We start from the raw sequence: 16,546 nt of genomic DNA on the forward strand, positions 1-16,546 counted from the left end.
TTCTGTTGAAAGAGAAATTAGATGAGATTGGTGAAAGATTGCAACACAACCCTCAAATATCTTACGAGGCTGCAAATTTCATAAAAAGATGTCAAATGTGTGTTGTAGTAAATAGAGGACATTTTGAGCAACAAATGTGAGCTTGGCTTGATAAGTACTGTAACTTTTAAGCATTGTAACAGTAGGATTGTAGGCCTAAAAGTGTCGGAGACGTGCACGTGTTCCTCGCGGTAACCAACATTTATAGCTGGGTCAGCTCTGGACGAAAATACGAGTGTCCCAACTAACCTCACTATATATTAACTTTAAAAATTGTTGTACATGATAATGAAATGATAAAAAATAATTATAACGTAAAAATGAAATATATTCGTATTATGTATAGGATTTTGGTGGGGATTTAAAATACGTACACTAAACTGAAATCTGCTATAGTGGGACAATACTATAGTCAGCGATGTATGGAATGGAGGAAGAAAGGGACTGGCCATCCTACTCCATTATTTCCACTATTTCTGGTTTAGGTGCCTCATGAGTGATACCTTATTGGTGTCACTTATGAGGTTCCAACCAGTTTTTCAACTGAACATACATACCTACTACCTACATCTCAAAATAAATAAACCAATATCCCAAAATGAAAATGTATATTGAGAAGCAAAATGTCTACTCACACTTTCATAAGATTAATTCTACTGGATCCTTCCCGCAACTTGTTGGGAGACTTTCCTTTATCATCTTTGCCTTTATCAGCTGCCAAGAAGCTGGATGCTGAAAGCTGAGTCTGAAGTCCTGTTATTAGCACCCACACTCCGATAAGCAAGTGATTTTGCAAAATCTGAAACATCAATACAAATACATATTAGCGAGTAATGTAAAACATTACAAAAATATTATGTGAGGTGGTCAGAAGCAAAGGGGTGTAAGTGCACTTAAGTTATTTCTGAGAAAATGTGGTTGAAAGTACTTAAGATTTCGTAAATTCCGTGAAATTTTTTATTTCAATTCTAGTGTGTGGTATAATTAAAAGATGAATCCCTTTGCCACTAAAATTTAAAATGTTTTAGCTTGCCCTGGATGCACTTAACCCTAGATCATATATACCCAGATTCTCAGCCTTATAGGCTTCGACAGTAACAACATTTTGTCAGGTTTACTATGCTGCCATCTAGTTGTTACATAAGGAGTCACGTCATAACTCCCATTTGAATTGTATTAGCGACTGTACTGCCATCTCATGTTCGTTTACGGTGGACGGGTGGCAATCCTGGCGGTGGTTCCCTTCCAAGTGCTACCAATTTTAACATAGGGAGAGGCAATCTGTTATATACATGATCTAGGACTTAACTCATGTTCGAGAAATGCCACCGTATAAGCTTATTCCAATGACAGAATAATAATGTTAAAATATAAGCAACAATATATTACCTGTGAAAGTTTACTGGTACAAGATGTGTAGTTTACTTAAGAAAGCTGAATTGTAAAGATTTATGTAGCTGTATTAATCGCATGTAGTATTACTCGGTAATTGAGCATGTGGAATGATTTAAAAAAAAAAACACACAAACAAAAAAAACTAACAGGTACAATTTTCCGAAATAATAATTGACTTATTTCATTAACATCAACTAACTTACTGTACTGAAACTACAAAACTAAACTGAAGTTCTTACATGTCCTCCAGCCCTCGTGGATGTCTTGATGACTCCAGAAACCAAAGAAAATATTTCCAATGCTTTCTCAACAACAGTAATAGCATGGCTATCTGCACCACCCTCATCCTCCCCACCTTTACCTGCTGCAGTGCCTGTAAATATACAATTCAACTCATTTGTATTCAGAAACTATTTAATTTCTAACACATGTATAATTGCTTTCCTTCCATGTTAACACAACAGAGATCGTAGTAAGTAACCAGACAGAAGGAAATGTAAATTCAAATAACGTTCAATAGTTGCTTTACATCTACTGCTCCTAGAGACTCAACAGTACAAATTGGAAGTTAACAGTGCCATGTATATAAATTAAATTCTTTATAAGTAAATATACATTAATAAATTGTTTATGAGTAACAATGACAACATTGTTTGTAGGACTCTGATCAGTCAGCTGGTGTGGCATAATATAATCTTTCTGAGTCCGTAGTATGCCATTATACGTAAAAAAAAAAATTATTCCATACAGATAACATACATTTGACTTAAGAGAGGCACAGAAGTAATTACCAATATTACGCCTTTTTAATGAAAAGAGTGTCTTCTTCCAGTAAAAAAAAAAATTTAACAGAAAAATGAGCCGTTCAGAGCAAAAGTGGTGTAAGTCAAAATTGGGTAATAACTTTTAAAGTAAAAATTCTGTAAAATACAGCGCAAAGTTGCAATTAATATGTCCTTCGTGCTATCTACTGACTACTAATAGTTTAATTAAGTTGAATATCAATTGCTACTTTGCGCTATATTTTACAGAATGTTTACTTCAACCCTCATTACCCATTTTTGGCTTACACCACTTCTGCTCTCAACGGTTCAAATATACATAACTAAAAGTGAATATGTTTTATTTATAAACGTAGTTCCTGAAATAGTCATTCAAGTCATGTAAACACCATTACGTTTTAATACTATTTTAAGGTACATACTCATAAAATACCTTATTATTAATCATGAATGCCACAACATTTCGATATCTATATACTTTCATTCTGTATTTAAGTTGTTCGATTGATATTTTTATTTGCTTTCAGTTTATTAACAACAGTTCCATTTTATTAATTTTGACTTATGTTATGTATTCCCTGTTAATATAATTTACTTATTTTGATTAGGGAAAATTACCCTGGAAATAAACAAACATTCAAATGATGCATGCTGACAAATTATTCAATTTCTAACAATACAAAATGTGGCAATGAATTGTATACAGAATTATCTTAAGTTACATCATATTGCAAAAATGCATAAAAGATAGAAACAAGATACTAATGTTCAACAAATCTGTCTGTACAAGTGAAAAAATTCAAGTACACCTAGCTTCCAAAATGAATAAAAAAAAAATAATTGATGCTATAATGATCTGTATAGAGCTTCTGAAGTAGACTTCTAATCTCTCTGAAACAAGGCACACATATGGGAAATCATAATTTGCACGTATTATTTTTTTTTAATTTTATATGATTTCACACATTCATTCTATTGTTGCCACATTTACCTTTCTTACTTTCCAACAGAGAACAGTACCTTCTGCGATCTAGTGCACTACTTATTGAACAGGAAGCTAATCTGTTGCAAATATCTGATGTCATATGAAGTGTAATGATCGAAGATTACAGCATTGGGGAAGAAAAAGAATGTGGAGCTTCCTAATTGGTACTATCTCAGCATTTACCTGCAGAAACTCAGAAACCGCAAAAATATTCAAATCAGGATATAAGGCCCCCATAATCTCCTGACTACAAAGCAGGCATGCTAACAATACCGCTTGGTAAATTCCTCTTTTATCAAACTGTATACCAATGACGCACATACAACAGAATAAAAAAACTAACCTGATGTAGTTCCTGTACACTTAGGCGATATAGCAGATGAGATACCCAGTAAGCTGCTGGCCGTTGCATTTGAGACAGCGCAATAAAGACACGACATAGTAAGCACACATAGCTTCTCTAGCTTGTCTGGGGTTAATGGTTCTAGAACTGGCAGTGAGAGGGCGCTCCAAGTCAAGCTTATGTCATTCACTAGTGCCTGCAGACTGAAAGTATACCACATTCTGGTGATTATCAAAAAGTAAAGATATTATTCAGATAAAATGTACAAGTAAAGATACAGCCCAGGAACTAGTTGTCATTAAAATATAAAGAAAACTGATAAATTCATAATATAACTGTAGATATCATGAATTAATCTTCACCTGTGTCTGACCAAAGTGGCTTCAGAATGAGATGCAGGAAGACTGAAGCCTTTCTTAGCAACTGCATCTCGATATTTGTGAATATAACGGGTTAAATGGGGTAGATTTAAGCACATATCAATCAAAATATCCCCAGCACGCAATGCTTGAAGACTTGCAACGTTTTTCTGAATGAAGAGATTCTGAAAGAGAGAGAGAAAAAAAAAGTGTCAAATTGTAGCACATATTTTGCAAATATTACTTAACAATGTAAAAATACATAATGGTCTGCATACAGTTTGTATTAAAATCTGCTCTATAAATGAAGTCTTATGCTGTCATATTCACCTTAGTATCTTGTCCTGGATCTCCACCTGTACTCAAATTGTTGGATTCTCCCGTCTTGTTGGCAGACAAATCAGAACTTTCTGGCAATTGTGGTCTTGGTATAACAAAGTCGTGTAATGGTGTTGTCAGCTGCTCTAATATTGAAGCTGACAAATCTGATCTAGATCGTTTTGGTTCTTTAACAGGAACTTCCTTTTCTCCTAGGAAAAGATGTTAAAAGTAACTTAACAACATGGAATTTAAAAATCAGCACAGGACTAATCCTTATCCTCCCCTCCCCAATAGCATCATGTTTGTAGTTTTAAACTATTTTCTTTCTTAATATTTGAGGAGAAAAATTCGCTCTGGCACCAGGGATCGAACCCGGGTCCTTGGTTCTACGTACCAAGCACTCTGACTATTGAGCTACGCCGAATTCAATCCACAGTACCGGACCAAACCCTCCTCCTTCAATGTTTCCCTTCGTGGCCTGACTCCAAGTTACGCATATATGTTGACGTATATGTCCAATGTCAACTGCCATTATACTAGGAGCGCACTCAGCTGAGTGACTTGTTTGGCCGGGATTCCGCAGTTATGTGCACCTCCAGTTAAACTTTACGTAGAGAGGTGGTCCTTCTTCGTAACAATCTTTCGAAAGTATAGACTGGTCACAGGGGCATTTTTCGAAGTGACATAACAATATGTCACTTTCACCAACCTGAATGACACAACATTAACTTCAATTAAGTCACTATAAAGTTCATTCACACCTAAGTAATTTAAATGCACAATTATACTGAGAAAATAGTCCTCGTGGTATCAGAAGCCATCTTAGTTATTGCATCTGTCACTGAATTATAGTATGAAACTACTGAATAACGAAAAAAAAAAAAAAAAAAAAACTGTTTATTAAACGAAAATATATAGTATATATTGGTCTTTAAGCTTTATGGCTAAGAGTGGAATTCTCAATTTTTTTATTCATACTGCCTTGGATATGAAAATAACCTTCAAACTCTGTAATATTAAGTTCTCAGAAATAAACAAAACAATTTGAGAAATTCTTTGAAAATTAGCAACATCTCAAATGTACGAACTGTAGCTCTACAATGTTTTAATCATTCTTCAGAATTTTGTTATTCCAAATAAGAATTATTTACTAATCAATTATCTGTGGCACATTAACATATAGGAGCACACCAAAAAGCTGAAATTAATTGCACTTTTAAAATTGATAAAACAATTTAAATTCCTCTGTACGCAAGGAAGTGACAATTAGTAAAACTTATTCAGCCTAGAAACAATTTTTAATTAGCCTATTTTGAATTATAATTTAGCTTCTTAGTAATTTAATAATTACATAGGTATCTGTAAATGTTAGACACACCTATAGAAAAAAAAATTGAAATACACTGACAATACCTGTATAATGTAATTTATTCCTATGCTGTGAGAATGAAAATGAACTACACTATGCCCAGATAATTACGATAGGCACATGGCATTACAATAAAGATAATTCCTTACTTAATGCCACTTTTCAAATTATGCAGGCTATTTATAAGTAATACAGATGCACACATGCATATACGAGGCCTGTCTAAAAAGTATCCGACCTTAATTTTTCCCGCGTAAAGTTGTGATTCTAAGGCGGCGCCACTGTGCATGGTGGAAGGAGGAACTGTAATGCGCATGCTTGAATTTTTTCACCGCATTCGCTTGTGCCAGTCACTGGCTGGTGGTCGCCAAGTAAGGTGCTGTTCTAGGTGTTTGTCGGATTTAGTTTTCTCGCAAGATGACTGAACGAATTGAGCAAAGATACTGCATCAAATTTTGTCAAAAGCTTGGTGATTCTCAAAGTCAAACAATTCGTAAGATTCAGCAGGTGTTTGGGGAAGATGCGATGGGTGTAACACAAATTAAGGAGTGGTTCAACCGATTCAAAGATGGCCGCACATCAGCGGAGAGTGAGCAGCGTTGTGGCAGGCCCCAAACTGCTCGGAGTGCAGCTGTTGTTGAGAGGGTGCGAAATTTGGTGATGGCAGATCGTCGTTTGACCGTGCGGGAGATTGCCGAAGAGGTTGGAGTGAGTAAAGATTCTGCACATGCAATTTTGTGTGATGATTTGAACATGAACCGAGTGGCTGCGAAATTCGTGCCGAAGTTGTTGTCCCCGGAACAAAAAGACCTCCGTCGTGACGTTGCACAGGACCTTCTGGACACCGCCAACACTGATCCTGGGTTTCTGAACACCGTGATAACTGGAGATGAGTCATGGGTGTACGGGTACGACCCAGGAACAAAAAGACAGTCGTCGCAATGGAAGCATCCCGAGTCTCCAAGGCCGAAGAAAGCGCGGCAGGTGCGAAGCAAAATCAAGGTGATGCTGACTGTTTTCTTTGATGTCCGTGGAATTGTGCATCACGAATACGCACCGGAAGGACAAATGGTGACAAAGGAGTACTATCACGATGTTCTATGGCGACTCCGTGATGCAGTTCGGCGCAAAAGACCAGACATGTGGACGGCGAACAACTGGCACTTGCATCACGACAACGCCCCCGCACATTCATCCCAATTGATACACACTTTCTTGGCCAAACATGGAATTACAACCGTTCACCAACCTCCCTACTCTCCAGACCTGGCTCCTTGCGACTTCTGGTTGTTTCCAAAATTGAAGACACCACTGAAAGGATCCCATTTTGAGAGTAGAGAAGAGATAATGCGGAATGCGACGACGGAGCTGAACACCATTCCAAAAGAAGACTTCCAGAGGTGTTTCCGGCAGTGGAAGGATCGGTGGGCTAAGTGTGTGCAAGCACAAGGGGCCTACTTTGAAGGGGATTAGGGTCCCAACCCCGTCAGGTATTTGAAATATTTTTTCTGGCTAAAGGTCGGATACTTTTTAGACAGACCTCGTACTTTCAAGAATCATACAAGGAATTACCCAAAAGTGCAGTCTACAGTGCAGTGAATGAACAAAGTGTACAAGAGTGGCAAAGAGAGTGGTCAGCTACAAACAATGGTAAAATTACAAAATCATTTTTCCCGGTGTTAATGATAGTCTGTTGGTAAATCTAAAATTAACGGATAATTTAACTAGCTACTTTCCAAACTGGTCATCAAAAACTGAAAGAGTGCTTCCATAGATCTAAAATAACTGATAATCCAAACTGTTCACGTAATAAAGATATACAATCAGTAAATCACCTTCTGTGGGAGTGTGAACTGCACAGTGCCAAAAGACAAGCTTTATGGAGAGATATGATAAAATAGTAAAAAATGGCCAATAACAAATGAACTAATGAAAAGACATCTTAGAAGCTTTGTTAGCTATATAGAATTAACTGATCTGGACATTCTATAATTGACCAAATTAGATACTTATAATAGCCTAAACCAATTTAAGAAATACAACAGTTTGTAAACTAAAATTTACAGCATAAGAGTAAGAATATATATCATGTAATATTACACATTGTCATGGAGCATGATGTGGAATAAAGTATTTAAAAAAACCGCACACATTATTAGTATTAGTAGCTGTAGCAATATCAGTAGTGGAAATAGAATGATTCATTACATTAAGTATAAACTAAAATCAAATTAAATTACAATGAAATTACCTGGAGTGCTGGTTTTAATATGTGCAGGTAACTTTGCATTTTTCATTATGGCAGTCAAGGATATCTGATCAGCCCTTTGAAGCATTCCTTCTGCACTACAAAGAGCACGTATAGGAAGCAGCAACTGTTTTGGAAACAACATTGCTCCAGTTGTTGCCACTGCTTCACCAGTGCTATGTGCCTGTAGATGTGACAGCAAGTACTGAAGAAGGATGCGGCATGCCTGGCAGACAACACCCACTTGACTCTTGCATACTGCAACAACAAAAATCTAAGTCAGAAATGCAAATTACCGGTACCCGAATTTCACTACTATTTAAGTATGAATTTGATCGAAAAAGCAGAAGAATTTAACCTCAGCCTGTACCAAGCCTTCATTGGCTACTCAAAGGCATTTGACTCAGTTAAACATATATCCATGACATGGTGTGGAAACGAAATACATAATATTAACAAAAATCTACGCCAACAGCACAGCAAAAATCAGACTAGACAAGGAAGGAAAAGAATTCAGACTTGAAAGAGGAGTCAGACAGGGACTGTATGTCCCCTAAAATGTTCAACAGCCTTCTACAAGAAGTGTTCAGAAAGAGAAAGCTCAACAACAGAATAACTATTGACGGGAAGAAACTCTCCAACATACGTTTTGCAGACGACATTGTACTCCTAGCCACATCAGCCAAAAAACTGGACGCAACGATAGTGGAGCTACAGAACCTCAGCACAGAAGTAGGACTACAACTAAACCCACAGAAAACAAAAGTCATGACTAACAACTCCAAAATACCAATCACAATAGGAAGCAGACAACTAAACTACGTGACTGAATACATCTACCTTGGCAACTAATGTCCTTTCACAACAGACGACAGAACGAGATTCAAAGAAGAATCGGAAATGCATGGAAGAGATTTTGGAGCCTCAGTTTCATTCTGACAGACAAGACTTACAATTTAAAATTAAGAAGCGGAGTCATGAACAGCTGCATCCTTCCAGTTCTCCTATATGGAGCACAGACATGGTCTCTAACGGAGAGAGAGCAGGACATGCTTACAAAGTGCCAACAAAAAATGAAGAAGAAGATGCTGAACATCACACTTAGACACAGACTACGTAACAAAGACACAAGGAGCCAAACACATCTCAAAGACGTTGCAGAAACGGCCGACAAACTGAAGAAGAAGTGGGCAAAACACGTGATGTGACTCAACGAGAACCGGTGAACACACATCCTTACGACATGGGACCCAAGGATTGGCAAACGCAATGCTGGAAGACAGAAGACAAGGTGGGCAGATGAACTTAGATCAAGATTTGGCCGTCTATGGTCAAGAACAGCGAAAGATCGACGACAATGGAAACTAATCACAAAGTGACTTGCAACCCAAACAGTGACTAGTGAACAGTGGACCCCTCAGTGTTAACCCAGACAGAATCCCAAACTATTACATTACAAAAGTGACCATCATTCCCGGAGTGGCTAACCGGGAACTGCTTGACAAGCCACCCTGCATAGACAGGAGGCCCTTGTCCTTTATGGGATTTCGTGGCTAATTCTAATTCTAATGTATGATTATAATTCACTACAGTAATACATTTTGTTCAAATACTTACACGTACTAGCACTGGAGCTAATATAATCTGCAGCCAAAGCTGCAAATGCTGTATAGAATGTCTCATATTCATCTTCATGATTCAGGAGTTCATGTTCACTGAAAAAAATTACAATTAACAGTTAATATAGATATAGTTACGTACCATGTTAATTTACGTTAAAATTTTTAATTGGTTATTTAAGACACTAAATCAACTGAGTAATTATGATAGGTTGATGGAAGTGGTGATAGTGAGATGGTATTTTGCAGAAATGAGTTCGAGGATTCACCACAGAATTACTTAACATATGGTCTTATAGTTAAGGAAAACCTCGGAAAAAATCTAACCAGATTTAATTAGCCCAAGTGGGCTCTGAACTGACATCCACGCACAATCTAGGTTAAATCTGTACATTAATACAGTAAGTTTAAAAAAAAACACTACAAGAACATCATTGTGAAGTGTTGTACATTACTTGTGAATTTTCAATGTGGGCTATGAAAGGTATAGGCTTCAAGATGCATATGCATGTAAACTCTTCATGATAAACCCAATACTCTGGGAATAATATAGACCATAATAGAATGTTTTGAAGCAGCTACCGTTCTGTCTGGCCACTCAACAAAACACCATGCCAATCATGTAAAAAGGAAAGCTTTGCTAGCAAGTTAAATGGTCCTGAGAGATTCAGTATTAATCTTATGTCAGTTTTAGTTGAAAAAGAAACTGGTGTTTGACAAGAGAATTTTGTGATGGTTCTTTTGGAGATGCAATGCAAGGGTGAAAAGATTTTGATTGCACTGATGATCATTATTACAATTATGACGAAAATTATTATTATTATTATTATTATTATTATTATTATTATTATTATTATTATTACTATTACTATTATTATTATTATTATTATTATTATTATTATTATTATTATTATTATTATTATTAGAAAATACAAACAGATTAGAAGCAGCTGGGATGAAAAAACAGGACAATTGGATGAGGAAAAGATGAGAAGGTACAAATATGGAGAACGAAAGAATTTGGAAAGAATGCAATGCCGCCATGGAAATCGAAACATACATATGCCTCAATACGTCAATGGTAAACTAACAGTTAAATATTAGAAATAGTTTTTTTATATGTCAATATCTGTTTCCGGAAATTGTGAAAAAAAATCTGGCAACCTTACCATATCGTCGTTGTTCCTGCAATAACTCCTATGTACAAAATATACAATTTTTCAGTAGGAAAAAAAACACATTAATTCATCCTATGGCAGCTGTACATAGGGGATTGTGAATTCTTACATTTTCGAAAGAAAGGAATATAATTACATATAGGAGATTTTATTATTTGCTGTATCATTATTTAAGTTATTTAATACAGCAAAAATCTGAAAATCGATAAATATGTCACATAGGAGTTATTGCAGGAACGACGACGATATACATAATGAAATAAATTAGAGAAACTATGCATACATCACAAAATAATACAAGACAAATTTGTGTAGCTACTACAAAGGTTGCACTGAATGTCATAAAAAATTTTTTTGCAGAGGCCTAAAGTCATGTATATGCCATTCCAGAGAAGAGCAGCCTATGACATATGGCTTCATGCTCATCTCCATTTGTCTAGAAATGCTGCTCTCTCAGGCTTTCCTTGACAAAACCAAAAATGTAGAAATCTGATTTTAGTGACTACATCCGGGCTGTAGGTGGCGTAGGGAAGAATTTCGATGTGTTATGTGTAGTCGAGCATTGTCAAGTTGAAGGATTACTTTTTTGCCAGATAGTTCATCACACAGTGCTGCTCGACAAAGCTTTTTCGGACTTTCTTGATATGATCTGAATTAACTATTTGCTAGTGAAGCAGGAAGTCAAGTATCATAACACTTTCAGTATTCCACGACACTGTGTCCATAAGCTTGGAAGTCGAGAGCACTGAAGACAAATATTTTGACGCTGCAATTTTTGTTCCTCTGAAAGCAAATTAAGCACCAATCAGCGAAGCTTCTATTTGAATGGCATTATGACCTACACCAAGCTTGATATTCATTTCTCGAACTGTTGCATGGCAATTCAACCTGATAAGGGCATCAAGTCTCTTTCGTTGTCATCCAACAAAGCTGACGACAGATAACCAGAGAAGAGTTAATCAGCAATATCCATATTGCCAGCTTTAAAATTCCAGACCAATCTTTGAACACTAATCAGACTCACACAAGACAATTAATAAGCTTCCTGTAATTGTCTGTGAAATTCCTAAAGTGAAAAGAGAGATATTCCATGACGAGTTGTCGAAATGAAACAAGTACCGGTAATCATCTTTTCAACTATTATTGTGGGAACGCAAGGATAGCTCCTTTCTATTAATTTTAATGGTGCATCAACAGATGTATCTAGTTAGATGTTCTATTCAGCACTTCATTTCTGGCACAAATGACTATAGAAAAAGTTAGGACTTGCGCCTCTCTTGCTCTGACCACTTTCAAGAAAAATAAAAAAATTAAAAAAAAAGTAAAAATAACTTAGTACGAATTGTGTTGCAACCACAGCTGTGTGCTTAAAAAGTGTGTTTTAAGGATATATGGTATTTCAACGTTTTTCGACTTTTCACTAGAAATGCTTCCATGATTTTTAATACGTCGGAATTGATAAAAACGTATTGCAAGGCATACCAAAAGTCTCAACAAACCAAAACTAACCTGTTATTGATTCTAGACCTCACGAATCTACCAAAAAACACACACACATATATTTATTTTATATCTTGATTACACAACTTTTAACACTGTATCACTTCGGAACATATATATTACATGACTTTCTCGTATTAAATTCTATCGTACCTGGTTTACATGTTTCGACCTATTATGAGTCATCTTCAGAACTGGTCGTTGTTGGTCTTGGCACCTCTTGTTTTGTTTCCTGTGAGGGTGTGTTTGTGTGGTGTAATGTGGAGTCAAATTTATTTATTTTAGTAGGTTATTTTACGACGCTTTATCAACATCTTAGGTTATTTAGTGTCTGAATGAGATAAAGGTGATAATGCCGATGAAATGAGTCCAGGGTTCAACACCGAAAGTTACCCAGCATTTGCTCATATTGTGTTGAGGGAAAGCCCCGAAAAAAAGAGCCACCTGGTTTCGCGGCTAGATGCGCTAACAGTTACTCCACAAGTGTGGAAAAAAAAGCACGCACGCGCACACACACACAGATAACCGTGAACAAACCAAACCTATCACTGATCCTAGACCTTACGAAAACTCTATCAAAAACAAAATATTCAAAGCATGCCAAAAGCCTAAACAAGCCAAACCTAACCTGTCACTAACCCTCGATCTTACGAAAACTCGTTATATTTATTATTCCAGATATAATATTTGTAAAACCATCTCTCAGTTTCATTTCATCATAAAATAACGAAATACACATCAGACATTAGTCTCATGTGTGCTGCATGGCAAGATCGAAGTCCAAATAATTTGTTTAACTTTGCATAATTTAATTTTTTAGTGATGGATACAGCATGCTGGTCACCTTCAAGAAATGTTGCAGTCAATCTCGATAACCAGGACAGGAGTGCTTCAATATAAATAAACTCTGCTAAATAAACAAGTCAGCGCACAATCTAGAAAATTCTATAACTATCCAACATCCACTGCAAGTTCCAAAACCATTCGAACAACTTCCTGCCATAGCCTCTACTAACAATTTAATCAAAGGATATAATGCACCACAGACGTCATTTCGACCACAGTGTGGCTAACGGATCACAGCACTCTCAATCGAAATATTTACGTAATAATGTATCGTAAAAATGACGTATGTACGACTTTTCTTCAATAATTAACTAAATTAGGCTATGTTAGGTGAAAATTCCTTGGAATTGTTCGTTGACTCCTGAGGAACTGAATCAGTCTATGCAAGTTTAAAATTTATCAAAGGTTGTCTGTGTATGCTTTTTACATTGGGTACACAATGGGATAATTAATAGGCTGTGTGTTTAAACATCAATATGTGATCATTCTAACGAAGAAACATAGGCCTAAGAATTACTTTCCTTTCTATCTGAATTCTAGACAGGCATAGACATTGAGTCAACAAAACGCCAATCACCTAGAACAATAGGCCAACACACTAACAATGGATCAGTTCCAGATTTCAAGCAATACATACATATGGGTTGCTATAGGCCTGCATCTCACTATAAAAAGAAAGTATCGATATATAAAATATTCATATTCCAAAATGAAATGTAGTTGCTACAACTACACTACTACACATCAGATAACGAAGGCAAGACGTGAAAAAGTATATAATCCAACTGAATTTGGTAGACATAACCTAGGTATTAGTCTGGTAGTTCAGACATGTATGCGAGATTTAAAACCTCTATCAATTAAACAAGAAATAAGTTAATACTGGCGACCAATATAAATTGAGAACTATGCTCTATAAAAGAGATGCCTATTAACAAAATATGGTAAAGATAAAGGTAAAGGTATCCCCATAACATGCCATGAAGGCACTTGGGGGGCATGGAGATAGAGCCCCATGCTTTCCATGACCTCGGCACTAGAATGAGGTAGTGTGGTCGGAACCACGCTCTGACCGCCTTTTACCCCCGGGAAAGACCCGGTACTCAATTTTATAGGAGGCTGAGTGAACCTCGGGGCTGTTCTGAAAGTTTGGCAACGAGAAAAAATCCTATCACCACCTGGGATCGAACCCCGTAGCCAGCTGCTCTACCAACTGAGCTACCCGGCCGCCTAACAAAATATGGTAACAACGACAAATATGGTCACAAAAGTGTCGCAACTGCTTTACATCATTATGACAATTAAGTGAACTCTCTTTTCGAAATATATCCCATGTCACTGTTATTACCACTGGTACTTTTCATTTTTTTTTCATTTCATTTCTTGTATTCCATAGATCTTACATTAGCAATGAAGATGAGGAACAAGTCAACATTTTAAAAGATTACAATTTTTTGGCGAGATGAAATAAAATGTTTACACATGAATTATTATTACATACATATTATAAGGGCCCTATTGTTGTACATTATCATATTGTATATCATAATGAGTCTTAGAACATAAAGGTTCATCCCTAAAATGTAAGTAAAGATTTTACATCTGAGATAAATATCCGTGTAAAAGTAAGGTCTCAGTTGTGCAACCTTTAGAAAGAGGAAATATGACACAAGTTATCTATACGCCTACATTCACAGTTTTCTGTAATCAAGTACCAAAATATGAAATTATCCAAATAGTGAAAGAAATAACAGTATACGATATGAATCGTAATAAATATTTTACATCTATGTTTACTATTTTTATGAATGTAAAAATATTGATACGTAATAAATTGTCATGCGTACATAAATTGCACTGTAAATTTACAAAATAGGATAATTCTAAATCGTAAATATTTCGCAACGCAACACATATGAATTAAATATTAAATAGAAAAAATACTTGTTACAATATTCCTAGAAAGTTCCTATTTCGTTCCGTCATCCCCCCCCCCCCCCAGGAAGTATGTGGTAGATTTTACTGATAACGTGAATTAAGACAATAAAATGTCTACATTACCTTCTGTTGATAGCTTTCACAAGCTCTAAGATGTCACTTTTATTGAAAGACCCATATGAGGCTGCCAAAATTGGTTTAACTATTGAAGCCCATTCTACACCACCACTATTAGCAGCCATTTTTGTCTCCTAATCGATTATCCTTTTAGAGTGAGCAAAGAAAAAGTGAACTGTACCAAATTGACTCACAGAGACCGAAAAGTGATAGCAGAGGGTACGATTGTCATGGCCACCTTAATTATTTATAAACATAATAATATCACAGTCTACTATATACAGTCGCGAAGCTTGAGGTGTTTTTTTTTGCAAATCTCGTGATAAAGCGCTCTAAGCGGTTAGCAACTAGAAACAATAGACTGTCCATGGTCGACTTTGGACTGTGTCGTATTTCTATCGAGTGCTAGCTCGTTGTGTATTTCACATTGATGCTTGTGAAATGTTCGTTATTGGTTATGATGAAAATGTTAATGGCTAAAATATAATAATTGGAATAATAATATGGGACAAGGAGGAGACGTTTGTAGTGCTATAAACTGTAGCAACAGTAAGAGAAAGAGGCCAGAGTTATCCTTTTTCCGACTTCCGAAAGATTCAGAAAGGTTCCTGGGTTTCCACAAGAATGCTGTGCAGAAACAAAACTGTTAATCTGAAGTTCTTTGTGACTGTTAGAATACATTATATCCTTAAATTTCACAATGAAATGTTTCAGTCTAACCGAAAGGACATTAGATACCGGTCAAACTTCTGTCACTTAGGTTGCTAAATTTCCAGAGAAATAAAGGTTAGGTCTATTTTTTTTCAGAGGATATATTTTTAATTGTAGCTATTAATTTTGTTATTATTTTTATGTGTTATTTTACTAAATACGTAGAAAAATTAAGTTTGTTTTAATGAACTTTACTGATCACGTTTTATTTTCAATTCTGGTGGGATTATTATTGCTTAGGCCTAATTTTTTCTTCAAAGGATATGTTTTTAATTATAGCTGTTAATTTTGTTGTTATTTTTATTTGTTGCTTTAACTAGAGACGTAGAAAATGTCTGTTACAATAAAATGTATTGATCATGTTTTATTTCCAATTCTGGTGTGATTATTATTGCTTAACCTCATCCCATTTTGTTAACTACGTCAGCCTACACTACAAGTACCGGTAAACGTAAGTTACTCCATTAATTCATATTTCCATTATTATTGTTGTAAAGAGAAATGCAAATTAATATTTATTGGTTTCAATTCATAGTTAATTATCGCTATAATCTTGAATGAGTGAAGCTATTATAGTAAATTTCAGTTCGTTTTGCACAAACAAAAATTATATTAACTTATTTCTTGCAGTTATCTTCGAGTTTGTGGTGGAATTTAATATACTTCATTAAAATAATAAATTAACTTTATGCATTTAATATTTCAATAATGGAAGGAAGGTGTTAATTTTTCCAAAAGAACACGACAACGAAAGTGTAACATATTTTGTTGGCTGCAAGGAGAGAGATCTGCGATG

The 16,546-nt window shown here is 35.8% G+C and overlaps 1 protein-coding gene across 5 annotated transcripts in view; it reads right to left on the reverse strand.

The window, feature by feature from the left end:
* Window positions 1–15,203, reverse strand: part of poe (E3 ubiquitin-protein ligase-like protein poe) — a 214,135-nt gene extending 198,932 nt beyond the window's left edge. For all 5 annotated transcript variants that reach the window (XM_069839628.1, XM_069839627.1, XM_069839626.1 and 2 more), the window contains exons 1-8: window positions 15,046–15,203; window positions 9,459–9,556; window positions 7,845–8,099; window positions 4,234–4,433; window positions 3,907–4,088; window positions 3,545–3,747; window positions 1,674–1,807; window positions 675–838 (exon numbers count right to left, since the gene is read on the reverse strand). In XM_069839628.1, the coding sequence (XP_069695729.1) occupies window positions 675–838; window positions 1,674–1,807; window positions 3,545–3,747; window positions 3,907–4,088; window positions 4,234–4,433; window positions 7,845–8,099; window positions 9,459–9,556; window positions 15,046–15,164 (1,355 nt within the window). In that variant the 5' untranslated portion in view covers window positions 15,165–15,203. The remainder of the gene's footprint in view (window positions 1–674; window positions 839–1,673; window positions 1,808–3,544; window positions 3,748–3,906; window positions 4,089–4,233; window positions 4,434–7,844; window positions 8,100–9,458; window positions 9,557–15,045) is intronic.
* Window positions 15,204–16,546: the final 1,343 nt, after the last annotated feature.

The sequence above is a fragment of the Periplaneta americana genome, chromosome 11 (assembly GCF_040183065.1).
Source record: "Periplaneta americana isolate PAMFEO1 chromosome 11, P.americana_PAMFEO1_priV1, whole genome shotgun sequence".
Classification (NCBI taxonomy): Eukaryota; Metazoa; Arthropoda; class Insecta; order Blattodea; family Blattidae; genus Periplaneta; species Periplaneta americana.